Source organism: Pleurodeles waltl, chromosome 11 (assembly GCF_031143425.1).
Source record: "Pleurodeles waltl isolate 20211129_DDA chromosome 11, aPleWal1.hap1.20221129, whole genome shotgun sequence".
In the NCBI taxonomy this organism is placed as follows: Eukaryota; Metazoa; Chordata; class Amphibia; order Caudata; family Salamandridae; genus Pleurodeles; species Pleurodeles waltl.
Genome location: NC_090450.1, coordinates 819,325,611 through 819,352,798, shown reverse-complemented (window position 1 = coordinate 819,352,798; position 27,188 = coordinate 819,325,611). Strand labels below are relative to the sequence as shown.

Here is a 27,188-nt window from a genome sequence, read left to right as displayed (position 1 = left end):
TGTCCATGCTCTCTGTAGCTCCTCCTGGGGCTAGTATGTGCTTTCTAAAGCTGAGTGCTCCCTCCCTCGGATGTGTGCACTTTCCAAATCTCAGTTCACACTGCTGTTTAAGTGAACATTCTCTTCAAATCAGTACTCATTTTCTCTGAAATTGCCTGAACTTGTGCCGCCTCAGCCTTCTGTCCTGCTCAGCACTCACCTTTACTGACCGACATCTGTGTTCAGTTCAGTATAGCACTCATCTTTCCTTACTGTTGCTTATATTCTCAACAAATCAGCATTCACCGCCTGCAGCATCATCACATCAGCCCTCATCTCTTGCTTAGTAGTCTGCAATCTCTCCACTTCAGTGTTCTTTTTTCTCATGCAGTAATCAATACTCACTCAGTCCTTGCATTCTATGAGAGTTGTCTGCAGCATTTTCTTTCATCATCTCAGAGCTTGCATTCTCTGATATCACTCTGCCATTTTTCTAGTTCAACGCTCACATTCTCTTCTAGCTGTGTGCACTCTCTCCAGTTTTGTGTTAACTTTTGCAAGACAGCAAACTGTACTCTCACCGGTCAGCACCCGCCATGTTGGTACCAATTCCAGCTATGTACTCGCCTGCTCCAACATCAGTCCGCCTTCTTTCTAGAAGAGCTCTTAACTTCTAAGGCTGCACTCACCTTCTCAGACAGCCGTTTGCACTCCTGCTGCAGGTTTTCGCAGTCCCGAGCCTTGGTTTTGACAATGTCTTGTTTGGACGCAGATAAGAGCAAACCTTTAACATCAAGAGGGCCCAAAACATCATACCAGATAGGGCTTCCCTCACGGTCATGGCCACACATCCCTCCAGACATGTACTGCTGGACCACCTGCAAGCAGAAAAGGCATGTTAGCTGGGGGATGCACAATCAGCCAGCACTGTGGGCCTCAACAAAGAAGCCGCAAAAGGCATCCTTGTTTCTTAGCTAAGGGACCTTCTACTTTTATTCTCCAGGTGGTTTCATTTTTCCACTTAGTGATTTGAGAGCTAAAATGTTTGTAAATATTAGAACTTCAGAAGCAACATCTCTTCCTCAGCAGAGATGAGTTAGTGCTGGACAATGAATAAACTTTCTAGACATGGAAATTGTCTTTCATAATTAAACAAAATATTTCTATTAGATGAAATGCTGCATTGTGGGACATCTTTACAATCACTAAATGTATTTGATTATGTACACAATCAATTCATTGTATAATTGCCAGTTCTGTCAGACAGAGGAGCACACACTTTCATCTGAAAGGAAGGTGTGTTTCTGGTGGGCCATGGGTAACTGATTGGTTCGTCGCAGGGCACCTTTTTTGGTACACCGGGAGTATCTACCAACCCCACTAGTTGTCAGACCATGGCCCACGTATAGGACCCCATCACTAGGTGTTTTAATGTAGACCGGGGATAGTAAGGCAAGTGTATTAGGTAAATCTTCGTGATAAAACCTGCTTATAAGCAGTTCATGACGGTGATACCCCATGTTTCTTCAATCTCTACTTGCACTGGATATTGTATGAAGTGTTTGGGCATCTCACTTGCAATATATTTTAATTTCTGCATTTCATTTACCTGGTTGTAGATATTGTAAAATACAGTGATGGTTGTCTGGCCACCTCGAATTTGCAAACGCCAAACACTGAAATTCGAAACATTAGCTTTTTTATGTTTAAAGATAGCGCTCTATTATATTTCATTGGGATTTGCAAGAAAAACCCGGAGCTGTGTATACTACATATCAATACCGGAAGTTAGCTTCTGCGGGGTTGATTACAAGTAGTCTATTAAATTGATGAAAGAATACACATTTTGTTGAACGTCGGCAAGTCAAACTACTGAGACGTACGGATTTTTGTGTATTAGATCCGAAATCCGAATATTATTTCCCATAAACTAAGAATATGTGATAATTGTCACATTCGACAAATGTTGAATACCTCAGCGTCAGTTCATTATCCCATACAATGATTGTCATAGAGAACAGGGCCTACTCGTAATCAAGCCTTAAGTGTTGCCAAGGAACAGCTGCAGAACGTGGATGATGCAGATGTCTTTGTTCAGTCAAAAGGTCGATATTTTCCACAGGGCAAAAGCTTTGAAGAGCACAGACTGTCCCATACACCAAGGCAAGAGATGATCCTGTAATTAAAAACGTCTGTGCCTGATGAAAACAGACCTAAGAAGCAAGGAAAGCTTCAACAACAAGTTAACTCCATAGAAAGCACTCTGCATTTTCCTACGAGGAATACAATAAAACCTGAGCTGGGTCTGTGCCTCGATGCACGATGTAGTGTTGACGGCGGAAGTGGTCAACACCAGGAGGAGGAAGCAGGAGAGGGGGGTTTAGAGCCCGACCCCTCCGAAATAGGTGCAAGGTGGTTTGCACCATTGGCGGGAGGGGGAGAGCATAAAAGGGGTATGGGAAGAGCGGGAAAGTCAGTGACGTGACGGAGTATGAGGAAGAATAAAGCAAAGTTAAAACACACGCGACTCAGTGTGTTTCATTTGAATAGGCCGCGCACTAGCCGACCAGCGCGACGCTACATTTGGCGACGAAGGTACTCAAGATCCCCGTGTGCCACGGCATGAAGAAGAGTCTTTAGCCTGCGCCCAGGCTCTCAAAAAAAAAGAGAAGGAAGAGCGATCGACGCACGAACTCACCGGAGCGCAATACCTCGTCCAGCTGAGCCTCGCCATCCGCGAGGCCATCAGAAACTGACACGGACGTGTCAGCACGGCGCGGCTGCACTCCAGCTCCGACGCCGGCGGCCAACCGTAGGAGGTCGCACCCTGCGCCCAGGGAGGCCGCGCGCGCGCCTGTTAAAAGGAACGCCCACCGACAGGCCCCCAGAGTGAAATCGGACGCCGGAGCACGCCAGGTGAGACGCCCGGAGCGCGTTAGGAACGCTCAAGCACTCCGCTGCGCAACTCTGCAACCGAGTCCTCTGCGCAAGTGTCCGTGAGCCCCACCAGCAATGTAAAGCCCAGACGCCCGCTGCGCCACTCTGCACTGGAAAAAAAAAACAAAAAGGGAATAAGTAAATAAAACGGACAGCCGCTCGGCACAAAAAAAAAAAAAAAAAAAGGGGAATAAGTTAATAAAACGGACAGCAATAACGTTTAGAGACAAAACCACAGAAAGAAAGTAAACAAAAAGAGAATCAGAGCACTATTTTTCTCTTTCCCCGGTTTTCCCTGTATTTTTTCCACTGGCGGTGCACAAAGGACACTGGTGCATAAGCAAAAAGAAGAAGCACAAAGCGCACAACACTCCTTGCGACACCCCTATAACCAACATGGCCGGAATACCGCCCCTAGAGCCCTTCCAAGTCACAGGTGCGCCCCCCACCCAAGCAGCAAAATGGAAGGTCTGGGTGGAACGCCTAGAAACGTACTTTGAAGCTCTGGGCATACAAGCAGAGAGGAAAAGACCACTCCTTCTCCATATAGGGGGAGCAGACATACACAAAATTTTCAAGACCGTCAATGAGGCCAGACCTCGCACATACGACACCCTAAAGGCGGCAATCACAGCGCATTTCGAACCATATGCAAACGCAGACTATGAAAGATTCCTCCTGCGCCAGGCTCGACAAATAACCGAAGAGTCAGTTGATGTGTTCTACACCAGACTCAAAGAACTAGCGAGCACCTGCACACTACCCGATGAAGACGACGAGGTCAGAGCACAGTTCATCCAGGGGTGCTCGTCATCAAAACTCCGAGAACGCATACTACAACAGCCAAATATGACTATGAAGGACATACTAACGTTAGGGCGGTCACAAGAGCTTGCGCGGGCCCGCGCAGCACATATGGAACAACCATCGACAGCCCAACCGAAGGCCGAAACTGCAAACGCAGTAACAAAGGAGTCCACGCGACGCAAAGACACCTACAAAGGAAAACCCACAAGCAGAAATTGCAAATGGTGCGGAGGACCAGCACCACACCCAACAACTTGTCCAGCGTGGGGGAAAATGTGCAGTGCTTGCGGAAAGATGAACCACTTCGCCAAAGTGTGCAGGTCAACTCCAAAACAGTCGACTGTAGCCCCCAAGACCACGGTCAAAATGGTGAACACCACCTGGGACCCCGATTCAGAGAGCGACACCGACAACGAATCTCACGTGGTGCACATTATACACACCATAAAAGGCCGGCGACTCCCCACTTGCAAAGTAAAAATCCAAGGCACACAAGTGTCAGCGTTGGTAGACACCGGGGCATCAATAAACTTAATGGCCACAGATGTGTACGACGCCCTACCTAAACCATTGCTACCACTAAGACCCACAAACGTCCAAGTGTTCGCTTTCGGGCACAGCCAACCTTTACAAATAGCAGGGATTTTCACCACCGAGGTCAGCCATGACGACACCACAAAACCCACAAAAATATATGTATCCAAGGACGGAACAGGTTTTCTACTAGGCTGCCAGACTTCCCAGGACCTCGAACTGGTCCATTTTGCTTTCAGCATACACGCACATGCGTTACTCCAGCTCACACAAGAGTTCAAGACTCTTTTTGACGGTATCGGATGCCTCAGAGGGCCCCCCCTACGGCTACACATAGATGAGTCGGTCACACCTACAGCGCTCAGACACCGCCGAGTCGCTTTCCACCTCTGCCCCAAAGTGGAACAGGAGCTCCACATGCTGGAGCAAGCAGGGATCATCGAAAGGGTCACTGGGCCCACACCGTGGGTATCCCCGATCGTAGTGGCAAAGAAGCCTAAACAACCCGACGCGGTCAGAATTTGTGTGGACATGCGAATACCAAACCTTGCAATAAAGAGAGAGCGCCACCTTACACCCACAATCGACGATATCCTGAGCGAATTGACAGGGTCTTGTTGGTTCTCGAAGATGGATCTCCGATCAGGATACCACCAGATCATGCTACACCCCGAATCGAGGCCCATCACCACCTTCTCCACACACAACGGCCTATGGCGCTACAAAAGACTGAATTTTGGTATCTCCAGTGCCGCAGAAATATTCCAGCAGGTGATCAAAGACGTCCTACATGACCTCCCAGGAGTACTGAACGTCAGCGACGACATTTTAGTTCACGCCCCGACTATCGGAGCACACATGAAACGACTGCGAGCTGTCTTCGCAAGACTTCAAACAAAAGGTTTGACGCTCCACAGAGACAAATGTGAATTCCTCAAGGAAGAAATCTCCTTTTTCGGATACCGATTCTCAAAACAAGGAGTCGGGCCCGATCCGCAGAAGGTCAAAGACATCCAGGACGCCCCAGCACCAACAACAGTCACAGGAATAAGAAGCTTCTTGGGAATGGTCACGTATTGCGGGAGGTTCATGAAGAATTTGTCCGACATCACGGGCCCCTAAGGAAGCTCACACAGTCCGCCCAACCGTGGGTATGGGAGAACGAGCAAGAGACCGCATTCCAGGCCACCAAAGATGCACTCTCAGCAGACACCACCCTAGCATTCTTCGACCCTCGACGACAATCACAGCTTGTAGTAGATGCAAGCCCCACGGGGCTAGGGGCTGTACTGGGTCAGAAGCAAGATTGTGGTGGGTGGGCCCCTATCGCCTTTGCAAGCCGCACACTCACACCCACGGAGCAAAGATATTCCCAAATCGAAAGAGAAGCCATCGCCATCCACTGGGGTTGCCGACACTTCCACCTGTACCTTTATGGAAATTCATTCTCAGTAGTGACAGACCACAAACCTCTACTTCCGCTGTTCAAAGGGTCATCATCCAAGCCACCCCCTAGAATTGAAAAGTGGATCCTGCAATTACAAGAATACGACTTCACACTCACATATCAGCCCGGCACAAAGAACCCAGCGGATTTCCTCTCCAGGCACGCACGCCCAGCCACTTCAAAGGAAATCGAGGAAGCCAAAGACACAGAAGAATATGTGAGACTGGTAGTAGAAAGAGCACGGCCAGCACCCATACCACTCAAGGAGGTAGTGGAGGCAACCAAACGGGATGAGTGCCTGCAGCTAGCAATAGCGGCAACCCGCACTGGAGAATGGAGACCCCTCCAAAGGCCGGACTCATTCCGCACGCAGCAGGCCCAAGCTTGCCTGCATGCACTATTCAACGTGCGCCAAGAACTGTCTGTAAGCAAGGAAGGCTGTCTACTCAGAGGATTCCGCCTAGTTATTCCAACTAGCCTCACCGACAGAGTAGTGTCTTTGGCACACGAAGCACACCAAGGGGTTGTCAAATCCAAAAGCCGCATCAGGAACAAAGTCTGGTTCCCAGGCCTGGACAGACTAGTGGAAGACACAGTCCAGAGGTGCATGGCCTGCCAAGCCAGTGGCAACCCCGACCCCCCCGCACCCGTCATAACGGAACAAGACCCGACGGCACCATGGGAAAGAGTGAGCGTCGATTTTGGCCACCTGCCAGACGGGTCGCACATTCTCATTATGATAGACGATTTCTCACGGTATCCAGAGGTTGAAGTGGTAAAGTCAACGTCAGCACAAGCAGTCATTCCCAAAGTAGAGAAGCTCATGGCCACTCACGGGTTCTTCGGCGAAATCCGCACAGACAACGGACCCCCGTTCAACAGCAGCGAGTGGGAACAGTTCCTAGAGTCCACAAACACAAAACACAGACGCATCGCCCCGCGGTGGCCACAAGCAAACGGCGAGGTGGAGAGGTTCGTGAGAACCCTCAATAAGGTAATCCGCATAGCAGTGGCGGAAGCTAGAGACATTGAAAGAGCGATCTACGTGTTCCTAAGGGAGTACAGAGTAACACCACATGCCACCACAGGAGTCACGCCCAGCCGGCTCTGTTTCGGCAGAACAGTAGTAGACGCCATCCCGCACCACCCGTCCTGGGCAGTAAACACACCGCCACCCAGTAAATCAGCAACCAGGAGGAGTGCCGCAAATAGGTATGCATACCGGAAAAGAGGGGCCAAGCATACAAGGATGCAAGTAGGAGACACGGTGTTAGTGAAAGACCGCCACCCGGGTAGCAAATTCCGACTACCTTTCGAAGTCAAACCGTGGACGGTGATCACAGTAAAAGGCACAATGGTGACGGCCCAGAGAGGCCAAGAAAAAGTAACCAGGAATGTGGGTTTCTTCAAGAGGCTAATCCCACAAACATCCAGCGGAGAGGGCATGAGCTACGCAGAGACAAGAGCCGAATCAGACACAGAGCCAAATGACTGGAGTCTCACACAAGATGAACCAGGACACAGCCAGGGGCAATCAAGAGACCGACCAACATCGGAACAAAGGGAAGCACAGGCGGCAGAATCAGAAACGTCTGGACCGAACAGAGAAGGAGCACGAACATCAGGGCAGTCGGGAGCAGAGAGATACTCACTACGGCACAACCCTGGGCCTTCACGACGGTATGCAGACTTCGCATGCGACTGATCCGTCCTGCATGCTGATCGGTGGACGTTGAGCTATCCCAGATACCCAGTTCAGTTTTGTTTGACGTTTTAATCTACACCTTTCCCCTGTTGGGGAGGGATGTAGTGTTGACGGCGGAAGTGGTCAACACCAGGAGGACGAAGCAGGAGAGGGGGGTTTAGAGCCCGACCCCTCCGAAATAGGTGCAAGGTGGTTTGCACCATTGGCGGTAGGGGGAGAGCATAAAAGGGGTATGGGAAGAGCGGGAAAGTCAGTGACGTGACGGAGTATGAGGAAGAATAAAGCAAAGTTAAAACACAAGCGACTCAGTGTGTTTCATTTGAATAGGCCGCGCACTAGCCGACCAGCGCGACGCTACACACCCCTTAAACTGTGTTACATTTTATCAATGATTTAGTGTGAGTGCAGACACTTCTCTTTTTTGACTATTTGAAGGGACTGTTGTGACATTAGGGGCTGCCAAAACATACGTGATCTGTACTTAAACTTTCACTTGAGTTGGACAACTGTGACGCCCCCCACTCTTTCGAATGAAATATACTCAAGAGAAGAACAGAGTGAGGTTATGGAGCACTGATGAGTGAAACATGGATTGGGTCATAGCTGATGCAAGATGGAACAGGTATAAAGAAACATAAAGCCCAATAAAGCGGTGCACCTGAAAGAGGAATACCACCCATGGGCAGTGTGAACAACAGTCCTGCTGAGTGGCTTCAAGCTCCGTCTTTCTGAACTGACAATGAAAGGTCCTTTTAAAGGTGGTAGGTAGAATCCTTCTACAAGAACCCCTTGCTTTCACTTCTTGAGGATGCAGTAAGTCTCAAAGACATGTTTATAACTTTCATGAAAACCGCCTATGACGTAATGGGAACATATATACCCACCTTCCTCTGGTAGTGATAGAAGTTAGCAAGCTCAAAGCTTGCCAGTTTCTCTGCACCAACAGAAAAGAGACTGTTGGAAGTGTTTGAACTAAAAAATCTTAACTAATAATTCATCTGGGTAGCATACCATTTCACTGTTTTAGCTCCTTTGCTCCATTAAACAAAGTGACCAAACACAAGCATATCAGTAGTGGCCCCGCTCAAAAAGGAAATTTCTAGGTCATCAAACTGATAGGCCAAGTCCACTGTACACAGAAGCACTAGAAGCCCTGAATACATTTTTGCTTTGTTGTGGCTCATCAGTGAAATGCATCTATGTCCTTAGGCACAGTGGGTTCATCTCTGGAAAAGGTTGAAATGTTCTTGTATATGTATTATTGATTGAAAGGTACATACTGCATTCTATGTGCTAAAGAGGGTGGTGATATACAGGCCCATATTTATACTTTTTGACGCAAACCAGCGCCGGCTGTAAAATTTTACCGCCGGCTAACGTCATTCCTACGCACCATGTGGGCGCCTTATTTAAGGGATGACGTTAGCCGGCGTAGCTGAAAATGGGGGTTGTGCGTCAAAAAATGGTGCAAGTCAGGTTGAGTAAAAAATCATGGCTCAAACCCGACTTGCGACATTTTTTGACGCACAACCCCCATTGAAATGACTCCTGTCCTAGCAAAGACAGGAGTCATGCCCCCTTGCCCAATGGCCATGCCCAGGGGACTTCTGTCCCCTGGGCATGGCCATTGGGCATAGTGGCCTGTAGGGGGGCCCAAATTAGGCCCACCTATGGCACTAAAAAAAAAAAAAAAAAAAATACTTACCTCAACTTACCTGTACTTACCTGGGATGGGTCCCCCCACCATGGGTGCCCTCTAGGGGTTGGCGAGGGTGGCAGGGGGTGTCCCTGGGGGCAGGGAAGGGCACCTCTGGACTCCTTCCATGGTCAGAGACCATGGAATTGAGCCCACAGATCCCTTAACGCCTGCCCTGTCCCAGGCGTTAAAAAACGGTGCACATCAGGCTGTGGGCCATTTTTTAAGGCCCACCCTCTCCTGTGTGTCAAAATGTCGCGGGAGTATAAATAAGGCGCACATGCCTTAAAGTCATTTTATGGGCGGAAACGCCTACCTTGCATGTCATTAACGAAAGGCAGTTTACCGCATCCAAGAAATGACTCACATGGAGGAATTTTGACGTCCACGGGCTCGGCCGTCAAAGTTTAAATATGGGGCAAGGTTTGCGCTGAATGTGCGTCAAAATTTTTGACGCACATTCGGCACAAACAGAGTATAAATATGCCCCACAATTAGCAAGGTGATTAGGAAGGAACGACAAAACTGAATTACTGAAGAGATATTTGTGCAATACATGAGTATATTTTTGCTGTGTGAAAGTTCTGTTTTGTCCTCATGGAGGACCACAGTAGGGGATACCACAATAGTATTTACTCTTCAGTAAAATTCCAAAACACTGCGGCATTCATTATTTTGCTACCTTGTGCAAATGTCAATATTAGTGTAATCTCCCCGACAAGGTTGCAAAAAAGAAACTCCTTCCTATTCTATAAAGGTTGTAAAGCGCAAGGGTCTCTCACTCAAAGATCAGCATTTCACAAGGCAGAGGCTTACTGATGAAACAGGGAGCAAGCCGAGAGGGAAGGACAATATACTCCATTTACAGACCGCTGTTTGTTAGCCCAGCTATATCCTTATAACCCTGATCTCCAAGGCCATCAAAAAAGAGAGAGGGAGAAACTGAAATAGACCTTGTCAGTTTCTGTAGGTTCCGCTCCTTGCCTCTCCCTTACCCCCATGCATCAAACGATAGGCTGATGAGGGGCAAATGGTGAGATCGTGGGTCAACCCTCTGATATCATTTGATGATATCAAAAGCTGATACCAGTGACTTCTGCATCCCCTAATGGTTTAGTGAAAAGATATCCATGGGAAGGTGAGGGGTAATGATATAGATACAGTTAAGAAAAATAAGTTAAGCAAAGGTGGAGAAAAATGGTTGGGAATAACAGTCTGACATCAGAGATGGTAAAACAATATGAATATGAGAGTGATGAAATACATAAGAGAAGAACAGATTAAAATGGATGGAGTTTGAAGAGGCATGTGGGGAAAGAGTGCATTCATTGCTCACCTCTGGAGGGCTCCAGTTTGTCAAGATGTTATCAGCATCCATATGCTTCCGGAACTCAACATGCTGGTGAAACAAAAAAAGACCAAGTGAGAAATGCAGATCCCTGTGGCTTTTCTATTTACTATCATCTTTATTCCTTCATCAGAGTGTAATAAGAAGAGTAGTGAAGAGCATCCTCTTCACCTTCTGAGACATATGCCCTGGAACAAGAGAGCTCTTCTAATGCACTTCAACCCTGACCTGAATTGCCTCAAAGCAAAGTGGCAAGATGAAGCAACAGAGGACTATCTTACCACTTTTCAACACAGTGGAGTCCTCTTTCGCCACTCAATGTGTGTGGAATATGAAAATTGTGTGAAAGACATCTCAATTCTTTACGACAATATACGTCTAGACAGTATATCTGTGTTTAGGGGACACATCGGTAGTCCCCTTGATTTCAAAGCTTATCTTCGATTCACCGGTCTTACAGTGCACCTCAGCTGTGACTTGCATCTCCACCTGCTATTTGAGTACTTGCACCGAAGACACAGATCTGCCAGTGTGCGTAAGGCAATAACGTCCTCATCCTCCTTAATTCCAGTGCCATGAACTCTCTGACACTTCGCTTATGAATCACAATCCTGGTGTATTCCATCACATACAAATACACAGTCAATTAATGGCCCACACGCCACTCTTCCGAGCATTCTGGTATATACCAAGGTATGTTTCTGATAGAGACTTCTATTCACAGATTCTTCAATTTTTCAATATTTTCCAGGCATCAAACTGGATCTGGAAACTTTTCAGTAGTACTTTTGTGCTCCAGAAGATGGTGCTCTGCAGCGCCGCACTGATGATGTTCTGCTCTGGAAATGAATGGGGCCTATATAGGCGCCAATCCCGCACGTTGAAATCAGTTCCTTTCTTTCTATGCCTCAAGATGCAGATCAAAAGCTCTCTTAGTGTCTCTCTGAGACGTTAGCTCATAAACCTTTTTCAGTGTGCAAGGGATTTCACCCCCAAAAATGACAGGTTTTAAGCCCAGTAGGCACTGTCGTAAATACATGTCTGTAGCGGGTCCCCATCAAGTGTATTTGTGGTCCATGCCTGGGGAGGAGGCACGATTCCATGGCCTTCACTGACTTTGTGTCAATGAATCTGATTCCATCAGGGACACAAAGCAAAACTTTACATCACCAAGAATAAGAAGACTTCTTGCAAAGTCATCCTCTGCATCCAAGGTTCAGTCTCAGTCCCATTCCTATTCCCGTAGTCAACGGAGTCACTCTCCATCTCATTCCAAGTCATCAGAAAGAAACATTAGAAATCAAAGCCCTTCTCAAAAACACTCTCCAAGAGGGCCCTCTTTGGAGCTGATCCCACAGCTGGTTTCTGTACAACCTGAGTTTGGGGGGCTTCAGCCATACAGCATCAAACAGAATAATTCTGTGCAGTCATGCTCCAGCTCTTTGGATCTCTGCAGGCTCCCTCTGGAGCACCTGTGGGCAGTAAGGAGCAGAGAGGACCTTCACCTGTGATACCACCCGCGGCTTTGTCCTTGGTGCCAGCTGGACCCGCCAAGCCGGCTTGCCTCCAACTCTTGTGCTGACCCTGTTTTTGGCACCATGACCCACGCCGACAAATCACTGCTGACTTCACCGATGCCTGAGGAGTGGGCAACTGTTTTTTCTGATGCTGGTCCGTCCTCGACCGAAGTTACGCCCCAGTCCGTCCGAGGCACCAGTTCCACCACATGATGTTGTTCACAGACTGTGCTTTCCCTTTTTAGGACAGATTTGAATAATGATTGTGGCCCGGGAGTAAGGGAAGTGTTTGAAGCGAACCCTACGAGTTGGTCACGGGGTGGCTGTGATCTGTGAATGTTTAATATCCATCCAGTTATGCTCTATCAATCAACATTTGTGATCATACTGAAGAATGAGAGATGTCCGGGTCATAAATACAGTAATACCACATGCACAGATGTAGTTTATGTGAGACCATCGTTGTGCGAGTGTCAGCAGTATTTTAGGTTTAGGTTCCATTTGAGATAAATAGTGGGATTCAAAATAAATTTCCCCCAAAAATGTAGGTAATACATGCACTGCTCGGCAGTCCCCCTTACATTTATGGAGTTTGCACAATCGATCCCAATCGAATACATGATGTGTGCTTGGGTCCAGTTCTTGTGTTATCACAGAGTGGGAATTATCTTAATGCATTTCAAGTTACAACCTTTAATGCCGTGATCCTGACAAAACATTACATTACATTAGACTGATACATACTAAGGCGTTCCATTAGGAAGGACACATTTAAGTAAGCCGACAAATTGTTAGGTCCATTATAATTAACGGCTTGAGTAAAGATAACATGAGAAGTACATGATACATGTTGATTTGCAAGACTGATGTCAGTTACCGAATTGGATGAATAAAAAACATGAAATTCATCTATATGTAAAGAAGAGAAAATATTGATGTAAGCGGTAAGCTTCACTAACATATGAAATTCAAAAGAAATGGTCATTCAGAAGTTGAATAAAGTGTTCCCTGGGTTTATATAATGAATGAATAAGAACAGTGACCTCCTTAAAACTTTGGCTGCTGTTTTCATGTTAGAAGGTGATGAGAATTACACGACTTTTAAGCTTCTTAATAATTGTTCTTGCGATCTGAAGTACTATAATCGTACCCTACAGAGACACAGTAATAAATGCGCTTGAACCCGAACAAATATAACAGAAATTCGGCAACAAAATGTAACTCATTAAGAAGTAGAACTGAAAATGATGAACTGTATTGCTTAGATTCCATTGAGATATCAGAAGGTTCAAAGGAAAGAAAAAAATAATGAAAAACAAAACTTCTATTTATTGATTTTACTTTTCCTCTATATGATATTTCAACCTTCAAAAAGTTATTTGGCACGAAATGTGTTGACTGGTTGGATTTTATCACTTGAAGTAATGAAATCATAAAGGATTACTTGAATTAGAGGTATACATGCATCAAATCTCTATGGATCTTGGACTACAGTTTGAAGAAATATAAATGAGCCCTAACTTAAGTTGAAAGAAACATACTAGAGTGCGTTCCCCGTACTCATCATCAAAGCTGTTTATTTCGGATGCAACAATCCATAAATACACATTCATCAAAATACACAAATTTCCCATACTAATAGGATCTCACCTTGCGCAGCATGGCCTCAGATTTCTGCAGATCGAAACTTCTTGCTGAAATATAAGAACAGAGATTAACTGGGGGAATAACAGAAGCCTGTGAAACTTTGGACGGATAAATTCCAATTAAACATCTACCTTCGGTTACGCTCATTTCCAGTTCATTAGCCAGGTTTCACTCTTTGCCAACCACCAATCCTGATTAAATAACTTGCTTCACTTTCCCTGTCTGGCACCGAGCCCCGGGCTGACGTGAATAGACAGCATGTGACACATAGAAGAAAGCACCATTTATGAGAAAATCGCCCACGGTTATGTGTTAAATTGTGCCCGTAACAACAGCTTCACAACACCAGACAATTAGAGTTAGCTGCAGCAATTGGCACGGAATAACGCCCTCAACACCACCCACATAGTGTAAGCTGTTTCCCATTACAGACCAAGAGAACACCGACAACCCCCAATGGGAGTTTTTATTTTTATTTTTTTTAAATATATTTTTATTAACATTTTGTTGTCTAATAAAACATTGTTACAGTTGCAGAATCACTTAGTGTGCATTACATTTGTACACAACAATTTTAACATCACCCCTGTATCTGTTGTTTGATTGTACTATCTCATAGTCAGTTAGCTTAAGTGTTTTATTCCTTTTATACAAGCGTTACATTGGTAGTTCAACTTTCCTATGGGGTGTTCTATAAGCTGGGTGTTATGATTCTGTGTAATTCTAGGAGTCATGCAACCCGGTTGGTGTCTATTCAACAGTTATTAACTCAAACTAAAAACTAGATGGTACTGTGGGGGGTGGTGGTTGTTGATATAGGGGTTGGCTGTGTCTTTTTCCCTTCTCTCTTCAGGGATTATATGGTATTAGTACTCCTAGCCTTGGCCTGGTTTCGTAAGGGTGGGGTTCTCTTATGACTGATTTGTCTATAACTCAGGCCCATATTTATACTTTTTGACGCTAAACTGCGCTAACGCAGTTTAGCGTCAAAAAATTTAGCGCCGTCTAACGCCATTCTGAAGCGCCATGCGGGCGCCGTATTTATGGAATGGCGTTAGCCGGCGCTAGCAGACCGGCGCTGCCTGGTGTGCGTGGAAAAAAACCACGTAGACCAGGCAGCGCTGGCGTAGGGGGAAAATGGCGTTAGGGCGTCTTAAAATGGGGCAAGTCAGGTTGAGGCAAAAAAATCGCCTCAACCCGATTTGCGCCATTATTTTCGACGCCCAGACCCCATTTAAATGACTCCTGTCTTAGTAAAGACAGGAGTCATGCCCCCTTGCCCAATGGCCATGCCCAGGGGACTTATGTCCCCTGTGCATGGTCATTGGGCATAGTGGCATGTAGGGGGGCACAAATAAGGCCCCCCTATGCCACCCAAAAAAAATTAAAAAATATAAAAAAATTATACTTACCTGAACTTACCTGAATGTCCCTGGGGTGGGTCCCTCCATCCTTGGGTGTCCTCCTGGGGTGGGCAGAGGTGGCAGGGGGGGTCCCTGGGGGCAGGGGAGGGCACCTGTGGGCTCATTTTGAGCCCACAGGCCCCTTAACGCCTACCCTGACCCAGGCGTTAAATAGTGGCGCAAATGCGGGGTTTTTTGACCCGCCACCTCCCGGGCGTGACTTTTGCCCGGGAGTATAAAAACGACGCATTTGCGTCGCCGTAATTTTTTTAGACGGGAACGCCTTCCTTGCATCTCATTAACGCAAGGAAGCCGTTCACGCAAAAAAATGATGCTATTTGCCCATACTTTGGCGCTAGACGCGTCTAACGCCAAAGTATAAATATGGCGTTAGTTTTGCGCCGAATTTGCGTCGAAAAAAACGACGCTAATTCGGCGCAAACGGAGTATAAATACGGGCCTCAATGTCTGAACTCTGTTCATTGGTGGCTGGTCCCTTATTCTGTTCCCCTCTCCCTCTTGCCCAGTCTATCTGCACTTGTTGAGTGTGGTAACGTCCGTTTATTCTCATTATTTACCCAGTTTCCCCTTCTGTCGCTGTGTCTACGTCAGCATCCGCGTCTGTAGCCCTTACTATGTCGTTCCATTTTGTCACCGCTATTTCCCATCCCTGTGCAACAGGGTGGTGCCGTAGACCTTTCCCCTCCTTGCTCTTAAGGACCTGGAGTTCAGCCCTAGCCCACACTGCAACATCCTGTCTCCATCTGACCCGGGGGGGGGGGGCGAAGCTGCGCTTTCCAGTTCTTCGCGATTTGTCTCCTGTACAAGGCCAAGGCCAGGTTCAAGAATCGGATCTCGGCCCTTCCCTGTGGCAGTTCATTCCCATAGCCCAGCAAGCACACTTTGGGGGTCGGGCTCAAGTACACACTTAGCAGTCTGGACAGGTCAGAGATCACTTCGCCCCATCCCTGCTGAATCTCAGGGCAGGACCATACCATGTGGTCAAAGTTTGCGTCTGTGTTTTTACATCTGGGACACTTCCTAGGGTCTCCCCCATAAATTACTGTTAATCGGTGTGGGGTGAGGTACGTTCTATGTAAGTAGTTGTATTGCATATACCGCAACCTTGTGCTGCGGGCAACATTCCGGGGATAAGCCAGGGCCCATTCCACTCCGCATCTGTCGGTTCCCTGCCAACTGTCCTCCCCCATCTCTCTCTCAGTGGTCCCAGGGAGTCTAGTGCATCCTCAATTTGAGCGCAGTATAATTTAGTGATCAAATGGGTCTCTTCGCCCGATGTCAATAGGAGATGTAATATTCTATGGGTGGGGGGCTCTACATTGACAGTGGTCCAGTGCGTTTTCAGCGTGTGTATTAATTTATGGTGTAGGAGGAACTGCCCCGGGGGGATTCCATCCATGACATGGTTAGCAAAGGATCTCAGTATTCCCTCATGGAACAGGTCTCCAACTGTTTCTATTCCAGCTCTCCTCCAGGAATCAATACCCGGGTCCCTCAAATTCCTCCCTTCGGTTTCAGTCACAAGAGCCGCCAGGGGCAAGGCTGGGGAGTACGGGGGACCCACTCATACCCTTTTTTTGCATCTTTTCCAACATGCCAGTGCCACTCTTGTCATCTGGCTGTGCGTGTGAAGGGTAAGTTTCCTACATGTCAACCGCGCGGCAAACCGGTTAATGTCCTCGGCCGCTGGTTCGATGAATCTCTCCAATTGGCCCCTGCCTATAAGCCACCTGGCTACCCACCGCAGCTGTGAGGCTAAGTAATAGGCTTCGAAATCAGGGGTTCCCAATCCTCCTTGATGGGCTGGTCTGCGTAATATCGAGAGCAATGTGCGTCTCCGGCCATCATCCCATATAAGCTCCCTGAGTAGGACATCAAGCTCCCGGAACCATACTGTCGGGATCAGAAGGGGTAAGTTGGTGAAGTAATATAGGAGGCGGGGTAGCATGATCATTTTAGATAATGCTATTCTGGCCATTATCGTTAGTTTTAGTGATCGCCAGAACCCAACTGAGGACTTCAGTGATCGTAGCGACTTACCCAGGTTACCCTCGTGCAGATCTGTCTTGTCATGAAACACCTGTATTCCCAAGTATTTGAATGTTCGTGGGGCCCAAATCAGGTCCTGGGGGCAAGCTGTCGGCCGTTCGCCACACGGGGACAGGGGGAACACATGTTTTGCCACGGTTAAGGCGTAATCCAGAGATGTTCCCATAATGTTCCAGCACTCCCAGGGCCCACGGGAGGTCTCCCTCTCCGTCCCGGAGATATACAAGTATATCGTCCGCATATAGCGAGATGATATGTTCTTGGTGTCCCCATTCCACTCCTCTACCCGCGCCATCCCGTCGCATCTGGGACGCCAGCGGCTCGATGGCCAGGGCAAACAACAGCGGGGACAATGGGCAGCCCTGTCTGGTTCCTCTATAAATTGAGTAAGTGTCAGATACTGTCTTGCCTGTTCTTACTCTCGCTAGCGGAGACGTGTATAATAGGTCAACCCATCTAACCCAATCTTCACCCATTCCCATACGGAGCATCACTGCTCTTAGGTAGTCCCATCTGATAGAGTCAACCGCTTTCTCAAATTCTACTGCTAGCAACACCCCCGTTGCGGGACTCACGTTACTAGGCATATTCAGGATCGCAAATAGGTGCCTCAGATTCAGAGAGGTGTTGCGGTTCGGGACGAAACCATTCTGATCTTCATGTACAAGAGTTGGTACATGGTCAAGCAGCCGGTTAGCCAGGATCTTACTTAGTATTTTGAAATCACTATTTAGCATTGACAGGGGGCGGAAGTCAGTCACTGATGGTTGTTTTGTTTTAGTCTTAGGGAGCGGAATCACTAGCGCCTCTCTCATGGTGCCCGGCATTATTCTGATTCGTAGCGCTTCTGAGTATAACTCTACCAGCTGAGGAGCTAGTTGTTTCTCAAATTTCTTGTAGAAATCCATGGGGAGGCCATCTGTCCCAGGGGTCTTCCCAGGGGCCAGTTGCGCTATGGCTTCGCTAACCTCCAACAGTGTTACTGGGCCTCCCAAGCAAGCCCTATCTTCAGCCGTCAGGCTTGGCACGGGTATCTGCCGTAAGTAATTATCAAAGACTTCCGTGCCAATTTCCTCCGGCTTGGCATAGAGATAGGTGTAGTATTCTTTGAAGGCGTTATTCACTGTACATGGCCCACTTCTGCCTATCCCTTCCTTATCTAGTACATTCGTTATGGGCTCGGCCTCTCCCCCCCGGTCTTACCAACCATGCTAGCATTTTCCCAGACCTACCCTCTTCTGACTGTAAGGAGGCGAAATATTTTTGTGTATGGTGGCATCTGAGTTGTTCTTCGGTCTGTGAGTGTTCCTTTCTTGCCTGATTGTACTCTCCATTCCCTGTTGTGTCCGCCCCCTGTCTCAGTTCCTTCTCATGTATTATCTTCTCTAGTCTGGTCAGTTCTCTTTCGAGTGTTCGACGAATTCTGACCGATTGTCTCATACAAAAAACCCTTGTTACCACCTTAAGGGCTTCCCATTCGGTTGCTCTAGTGGCAGTGGATCCGTTGTTAGTTTGAATGTGGTCAGTCAGGTGCTGCCTCAGGATGTCTCTATATGCTGGGTCTTCAAGCGCCGACGGAGTTAGTCTCCAGGTCGGTATGGGGGGCCTAACCTCTGTCGCTCTCCATGTTACTAGCAGGGGATTATGGTCAGATAATGTGCGACCTAAATATTCTGAGTGGGTCATCCCCCGCTTAAGGTCTGCTGTACATACCACCCTGTCAATTCTGGTATGGAGTCGGTGGAGACCGAGTAGAATGAGTAGTCCCTGTCGTGCAGATGGTGCTCCCGCCAGACATCCAATAGTCCCCATAAATTCAACCATTCACTGAGCTTCCCGGCTATCTTACTTGTCATTGCACCCTGCAGCGGAAGGGTAGATCTATCCAGGTCTACATCTAGTATACTATTGAAGTCCCCTCCGATCAGGAGCTCTCCTCTCCTTTGACGGGTGAGGTGGCTCGAGAGTTTTGTTAGGAAGGGGATCTGGTCCTGGTTAGGGGCATACATGCAGCATAGAACTATCGGTTTACCGTGCAATCTACCCTCCAGAATCACAAACCTCCCCTCCCGGTCTATGTTGGAGGCTTCAACCTCTAGCGGGACCCCTGCTCGAACCCAGATCATTACTCCTCTCGCAAATGCTGAGTACTCTGTTGCGTACACCCGCCCCCTCCATCTCCGTCTTAGTTTCTCGGGTTCCCCTACTGCCAGGTGGGTCTCCTGCAACATTGCCACCTGTATATTCCTCCTTTTTAAGTAAGCCAGTATTTTGCGTCGTTTATTCGGTGACCCCATCCCCCTAACGTTCCACGTTAAGAAGTTGTATTCTGCCATTTTGGAGTTTCATTAATTTAACCCGGTTGCACTTTACCCCTTTTACTTTCAGCTCTCCCCTGTTCAGTAATGGAGTCCCACTATTTTCAAACCATTCACCACCCCTTGCCATCTTAACTCGTAACTGTTTCTCCCAACTCCCCCTCCCCAGGGCACCTATCAAACAGTAGGCTGCCCATAACAGACAAACCTGTGCAACAGTGCAACTTGTGTCAACTTTTGGTTGCTGTTCTCGCCAGTCTACTTGTACAGGCGAGATTCTAGTAGGGGGGTGGCCCTGCACGGAGGGGCCTCTCGTACATCAGGATCAGCCGCCCCGGGATTGTCCAGAAAAGCCTTGGGGGTCAAAGTTCGTCTGCAGTCTGTGGGGTAACTATTGGTGCTTGTTCGTAGCTGTTCAAGCCCCCCGCCGACGACATCACGGTCTCGTCTGACTCTCCTCCAGAGCACTCCAAAGGGGACCCTTCTCCACTCATACGGGCCGCTGCCTCCAATACCGCTCTTCTGCCACTCTCTTTTTGTTTTCGGGAGAGGGTGCCCCCCGGTGGCGACTTCGGGTACGTGGCCCCCGGGGGGGTCGAAGTGATCCTCTCCCAAGTGGTCCTCCCCTCACATGCCGCTCCGTCTGTACTCCACGGGCTTCCAGTAATTCCCATGCCTCCTCAGGGGACTGAGGAAATGAAGTTTTACCGTCTAGTATTACCTTCAGTCTGGCTGGGTATAACAGTGAGTATTGAATGCCTTCATTCCTTAGGGCTCTTTTGACTGCGATATAAGATGCTCGTTTATTTTGTACTTCTACAGTAAAATCCGGAAAGAGTGTGACTTCGCCATTTGCCACCTTGAACGGGCCTTCCTCTCATGCTCTTTGCAGTAGTATGTCCCGGTCTCTGTAGTCTAGTAATCTTGCGATCACCACCCGTGGGGGCCTGCCCAGAGCCAAGGGTCTCGAGGGCACCGGGTGTGCCCTTTCCAGAGGGTAGAAGGGGGTCAGCCCATCTGGCGCCACTACAGTGCTCAGCCATTTTTCGAGGAATTTTACCATATTCGATCCCTCGGTCCCCTCCGGGAGTCCCACCACACGCACATTATTCTGACGACTTCTCCCCTCTGCGTCCTCTGCTCTTTGCTCTAGGCGTGTCATTCTGTCCCTGAGGTGCGTCATTTCAGCTTACAGGTCTTTTTGTTTTGTTGCGATGTCAGCCAACGTGGTTTCTGTTTCTTTCACTCTGTCTGACAACTTGTGGTGGTCGGCCCTCAGGAGGCCCAGCTCAACTGCGACCTGATTGATGTCGTGTTGCAGTGTCAATTTGGTATCTTCAATCGCGCCAAGGATTTTATCTAGGGTGTCCTGCATTTGGGTCTGCGGTGGGCTCTGTGCATCTCCCCCTCCGTGACCGGGAGCCGCAGCGCCGTCCATATCTCTGGTCCTGTGGCGGTTCTTAGGGGACATTTGGCGTGTGGGTGACCGCTCTACTAAGGGACGAACCAGAGACCAGCTCAATAGGTCCTAGTCCAAGCGCTATCCAGGGCCCCTATGGCTCCCAGGCCCGTCAGAGTCGGTGTTCTCGCTCTCCAGTTCACCAGAGGCCTAGGGACGCACCCAGTCAGCCCGATGGGGCATCACCAACCCGTTCGCAGCAATCTCTGCCCCAGGGCTTGATACGGGTCCCGTAAACAAGGCTCACGTTACAGGACACTGTCCAGTGGGTCTTTTGTAAGGGTGCACAAGTCCATGCCATCTGTCTCCAACGAGTCACCACGCAGCGCCATGCCACTATACCTTCCTCTTGAATCAGGGGCTGACCGTCACAATTCAGTTCCCCGTGTTTCATCCGCACCGGGGAGGGTCCGGGTACCCTCACCCCTGGGATGTCGTTGGGCCTGTTACGATGCCTCTCCTCTTAGGGTCCGTCAGGTAGGGCTCGGCCTCCAGTCAGCCCCACCTCTCCCACGCGGTGCCGCCACAGGCCCTACCGCAAGGTAGGCGGTTCCTCCTGTTCGCTTTCCGCTCCCCGGTCCATGCCCAGCGTTCTCCTCCACCAGGGGGGGCAAACCTGCTTCGTTGTCCCCCGCCTCGGTCCCCAAAATCGCCTCGCAGGCCAGAGCAGCACACCCCTTCAAGTCCCGCTCGCGGGGCCGCAAGGGCCACGATCCCGCCGGCCCCACCCCTCTCACCAGTGGCTCCCGCGTGGGCACCTCACTCACCGACGGGCCCCGGGAGGGCGGTGGGGTCACCTCAGGCTCCGGCTCCGGTCCAGGATGCCCCTCCGAAGCATCGCACAGCCGCAGGGGTGGGCGCGCACCAGTCCTCTCTAGGGCGCGGTCCGCGAGGACAGCGCGGCGGCAGGTCCGAAGGCCCAGGAGTCTGCCGGAGGCAGGCAATGTCCCCAGGAGCGCTCGTCTCGGGGTCAGGTGATGCCCAGCACCCTCACTTGGGTCCCCGCTCCTTTCCGGGCTTAGACTGCCCCGGGGACGGTATAAATGAAGGATAAAGTTCCGGCCCCTCCGGAGCAGCAGAATTAGGCGTGCGCCATTTTCAACCGCTTGGCCACGCCAACCCCCAATGGGTGTTAACTGCTAAAAACAGTATCTTTAAATAGCACCAAGACATCACCTACCAAGTGTTCACTGGTAGAAATAACACTGGCCAACATAATTCCTCCCTTGCTAACTGCTGTAAACAATACCCCTATGTAGCCGAGCACCAAGCAACCCGTATTGGTATTTGCAGCTATCTCATGAAATAACCCTAACACCAAGAAACTTTAGTTACCTTCTGCATGCCATACCCACGGGGCACCGCCAGTGCGGGCCTTAATATGAGCATGACAGACAAAAAGGCGTAGACACTGGAAGCAGTTGGACACTCCTGTAATACCTGGCTTGGATACCACAAAGGTACTCACCAGTGCACTGCTTTAAACCCACAGGCAGTGCCCCGTTACTCAGTTTGGAAATCACACAGGATGGAGGCCCAGACATGGCATGGAAGGAGAAAAGCTTTCTTGCCAGTAATATAGTTCCCAGTCATAAGATTCTTTGATGAATCCACAGGTAGACTGAGATACTCAGTGTCCATGGATAGCAGCAAAGATGCTGTGGCAGAGAAATAAGGAGTTCCTGGCTGCACAAGGTCAAAGGGCACAGGAACACACATTTGCATGCTGTAGGAGACACCAGGTGCTGAAAACACATAGCTTGGAAGTTAAGGCAGAGCTCCCAATACAATAAAACCAATACAGCACAAACTTTGTAATCCAAGAAAGTACCTAGAGGCACATAGCCTGGAAGCAACAAGTGATTCCACCAAAACACAGTGCAAGAACAAGGGGCACTGCCAGAAAACAGCCTTTAAGTCATCTGATAAACCTATAGGATGCATTCCAGTTGCAATAGGAGACACTGCCAACACATGGCCCGGAAGTCAGTGGAAGGGGGGGCACTAGCACTTGTGAGATTTTTTCAGTATCCCTTTGCAATCCATAATTTTGGAAATTGCCTTGCAGTCAAAACTCCAACTCATGGTCTAGAACTCACTGATGGTCCAAACAGCACATATCGTGGAAGCCAACTAGGGAAAAGCCAAAACATATGCAACATGTTAAAGTCATAAAGGAACTGCCAACATGTCAACTGGATGTCTCTTGATACACCCATTAGCACAGGATATAGAAGAATTAACCATAACTCTGACAATAAGTCTGAAGGGCACACTAGTGTCCTCTAACATGCAGCCTAGACATTACAGGTAAACTCCTAAAGCAATTCCGGGTGTAGGTGATATTTATCACACATGATAAATAACAATACCACAGGGTACGTTATTTCTAGAATGCGATAAGTACTACCTATTATGAATTGTTGGGGAATAAAATGCAGTTTCTGGTGATTATCACACCAAAATCTGCATGATACAGTAAATACTGTATGGTTTTTCCCCTTTTAAAGTTCAACACGTTTGACTTGCTGAAATTTAAGGAAGGTTGAGTTATTTAATGCATCCGATAAAGACTAGATTAATTCAATACCTAACAACTCAATTCGAACTTGTGCATAAACAGGGGGTTACGCACAGGACGGAATTAACCAACCAACTCATAATCAGTCCCTTAGTCTGCAAACCACCAGATAACAACAGTGTATACAATGACAGTCACAGAAGGTGCTGCGAGTACACTGTCTTAAAGCCAAGATAACAATTATACTGCTTGCTACCTGGAAGCATCAAGTGTCCAGCAACACATGCTTGGATGCCATAATGGGGTTCCTGCCAGGTAAGATCATTCGAGTCACAGGGGGTACCTGCTAGCTTGCAGAATTGATGTCACAGGTTTAATGGAAGCTTGATACCTAGAAACCACTAGGAGAGTGTGCTTCTACATGGCCTTAAAGGGTTGCAATGGGTCTGCAAACTTACCTGCCATAAAAGGTTATGAAAGTTAGTACAAATTGTGACATTCTCAATGCACTTGACAACCCTATAGAATTGTGTGTGCAAATCATTGGACAATCAGCCTTCCATCTTTAAGGACCTCTTAGCTAACTTAGTAGGTGTCTGAAGTTCCGAATGTTTCATGTCAGTTGTGATCTCTCACATCTCATGTCTACATTGAGATAGGTTATCGAAAAAATCACAAGGGAGACCAGAGAACTACTTAGAAAATTAAAGAAAACCTAGGACATACGGAGAAATGTACTAGCTATTGGAGAAAGTAGTTGAAGTGAGACACAACTGAGCTCTTCAGAAGAAGAGTGGAAGAGATGTTGCATGGTGAGCATGCACTGTTTAGACCACTGCACTATATACCTTTCAGGATACTAACACCCAAACAAATACAAAAGCAAAGGGATAAGTTGCAGACAGTGATTTTAGTTCTCACCTTAGACACCGAATAAGCTGTCGCTTTTGAGACATTTTGTTTACTTACTTACAAGGGGCTTAGAGCCTGCCCATTACTTACCATTGGTTGGCTTCACCATCACTCTCATTTCCTTCATTGTCTTTGGTCAACCAATGCTGGCTTTACTTCCTTACCAAGTGTTTGCTCCTTCCCTGGAGCATGGTCATAGTACTGCTTCCTTCACAAGTGTCTGTCCTTCAACTGGTCGTGCTTTTGGGGGTACTTTTGTCGTTTAGCTTGTCTTGTCATAATTTATTGAACCTTTACAGTCTTTTCCCTAAAATATCTGATTTCCTGTGCCATTAAACTTATTTTTGTTTCCAGGAAGTATTCACATAAGATCTTAACTGCCATTTGCTTTATTCTATATGCACTTTAAAATTTTGTGAGGCTGCCCCATCGTAGTTTTGTCTGCCCCCCACCCCTCCTTGTCGTTGTTTCTTGCACCCTACCCCTGCCAAACTCCCCTTCATCCCTCCTCCCCACATCACTGCTTGCACCAATCCCCTTACTCCCCCTGCCCATTGTTGATTGCCCTTCCCACCTTGCCCCTTCCCACCAGAAAAAACACTATGATACAAACAGCTAGTACTTTTTTTCTCTAACTTTTTTTCATGCCCCACAGCTGAAAGTAAAAACAAAAAAGGGCTATGGCACAGCCAATGTTTGACATGTCATAGAGCTTTTTTTTACTTTCTGCCATATTGCATGGCAGCTGCACAACATTGCTAAAAATTGTAGATCCTGCATCAGTGAGACCTGCAATGCATGCTTAAAAACACCCTTACAATAAACAGTCTAAAATACCAAGGAGTAAGTAAAAGAAAAGAAGCACTCACAGATTCTTGATCAATGCCTGCAACAACAAAACTGTGACAAGCATTAAACAAAGCACACATTTTCCAATTCAGAGAAACAATTCATCACACAGAGGAATTGGTGTTTTCACAATTGACCATGAGACTTACACATCTAGGACTTGAGTAACCCTCTGAAAACCAGACAGAACACCAGATCTGCCAGTGTATGGGGTCAACCCTATCTCTTGAAAACATTATCGTTTCTGGGACTTTTCTGAGACAAGGTGACTGCTCCAAACCAGAAGCAATGCATTGGTCTCCACTGTCAGGTCTGGTTGGGGCAAGGAGGGGGCCGGCCACTGATCCACTCCCGGTCAAGCAACCACCTCTGCAAGTCTTTTGCAGTCTTCTACGATATCTGGACCTGGTCAGAGAGAGCCTCTTGATGTTGGCTGCACTGAGAATTTAGATCCCACTGCAGAGTCCACCAATGCGCATGTGAAGGTTCTTCTGGGGAGGCTAATAAGAATACAGGTCTCAAGGCATTAGTAATGTAGTGCGTAAGGCGCGTAGGCTTATGAGGAAGCTACTCGGTTTGTTGAATGAATATTATACTATGAAAGAGTACTGCCTGGGTGAAAGGTGAGGTGGGTTCTGCAGATACTGAGATGTTGTTTCTGATGACTTGCTGAACAAAATAATAAAAGCAAAGAGTCTGATTTCCGCGCTGCAGTTAACAAAGAGCTTAGCCAGACGAATCTGGAGAGAATGCAGTCAGATGTGAAACAAATAAGAGATTGAATGGTTTGGAGTTGCCTTGGGCGACCAGTCGTACTACTCTAGATATAAGCCAGAATAGGACTAATGAGGCTGGCACACCATGGAGTTATTAGCTTTGTCTTTTTAAGTGCGGGACTCATGATCCGTAGTACCAGGTGGACTATTGCTTGGAATCAATTAGTGAAGGCACGTGAACCTGTAGTTATATAATGGCCAGTTAAGGTCAATCACCACATAAAATTAACGGGCATGAACATGTGTTACACGGAGAAGTCATCTTGGTCTTTCCCTGTGAAAATGTGATCCTACAGTTCAGGGACAACTCAAAACAACATTAGTGAGTGTTAAGTGAATTAGTCAACCGCACTTAGGGGATCCCATTTGAGCAACTGGTAGTGTGAGACCCAAGATGTTACTGTCTATGAAGAGGGTATCTTAGCATCCGTAGGTTTTGGACGCATTTGGCTACACGCTGTGAAAACTCCACACGGTGGAAAGGGGCATGGCACTCTTGAGGCTGCAGTACTGTCAGGCTTTGCCTGCTCTAAGGCATACTGTAACACATTTACTAAATCACTGGGCTTCATGCTGGTCAAAAATATTTATCTCCAAGCCCACATAAACTCCTTAACCAAAGGAGAACAACTCTAAATTAGGATTTTTGTGTGGGAATTAGCCTTTTCATTTCACTCATGAAGATTTTGTAGAAGGGGTTTGTTCTGACAGTGAACCGGATAGAATCCCACAACTTAGGGGCACTTCCTGAGGAGAACTGTTTGAGGGTCAGGGTATTAAAGCATATAGAATACCTGGGATATGTAACAGCTTATGCCCTCCCTATTTCATTTGTTAGGTAACTTTGGTTTCAGAATGGAGAATTTCATGGATAATGCACATAATAGCTTCGACCAGTTGCCAGTTCAGGGAGATCAGGATTGGTTTGCTATAGTCATAACTCTGGTTTCATGGACTAGGCAGCTGGAGCACGGAGTGCTGCTTTCAATCAGATGAGATGTAGCTATGGTATTCAAGTCAGCACGGAGTTGTCATTTTATAATCTTCAAGATTTAGAGATTAAGGGCCAGATGTAGCAAAAAAATATTTTGCGAGTTGCAAATTGTGAGTCACAGCGACTCGCAATTTGCAACTCGCAAAATATTATGCAGAAAGGTGTCTCAGACACCTTCTGCGACTCGCTATGGGGTCGCAAAGACCCACCTCATGAATATTTATGAGGTGGGTCGCAGTTTGCGACCCCATAGCGAGTCAAAGCACTCA

The 27,188-nt window shown here is 47.7% G+C and overlaps 1 protein-coding gene across 1 annotated transcript in view; it reads right to left on the bottom strand.

The window, feature by feature from the left end:
* LOC138266167 (SEC14-like protein 2) overlaps positions 1-27,188 on the bottom strand; it is a 157,466-nt gene that overhangs the window by 86,225 nt on the left and 44,053 nt on the right. Inside the window, exons 3-5 of the mRNA XM_069214637.1 lie at positions 13,621-13,664; positions 10,442-10,504; positions 669-857 (exon numbers count right to left, since the gene is read on the bottom strand). Coding sequence (XP_069070738.1) covers positions 669-857; positions 10,442-10,504; positions 13,621-13,664 — 296 coding nt within the window. The remainder of the gene's footprint in view (positions 1-668; positions 858-10,441; positions 10,505-13,620; positions 13,665-27,188) is intronic.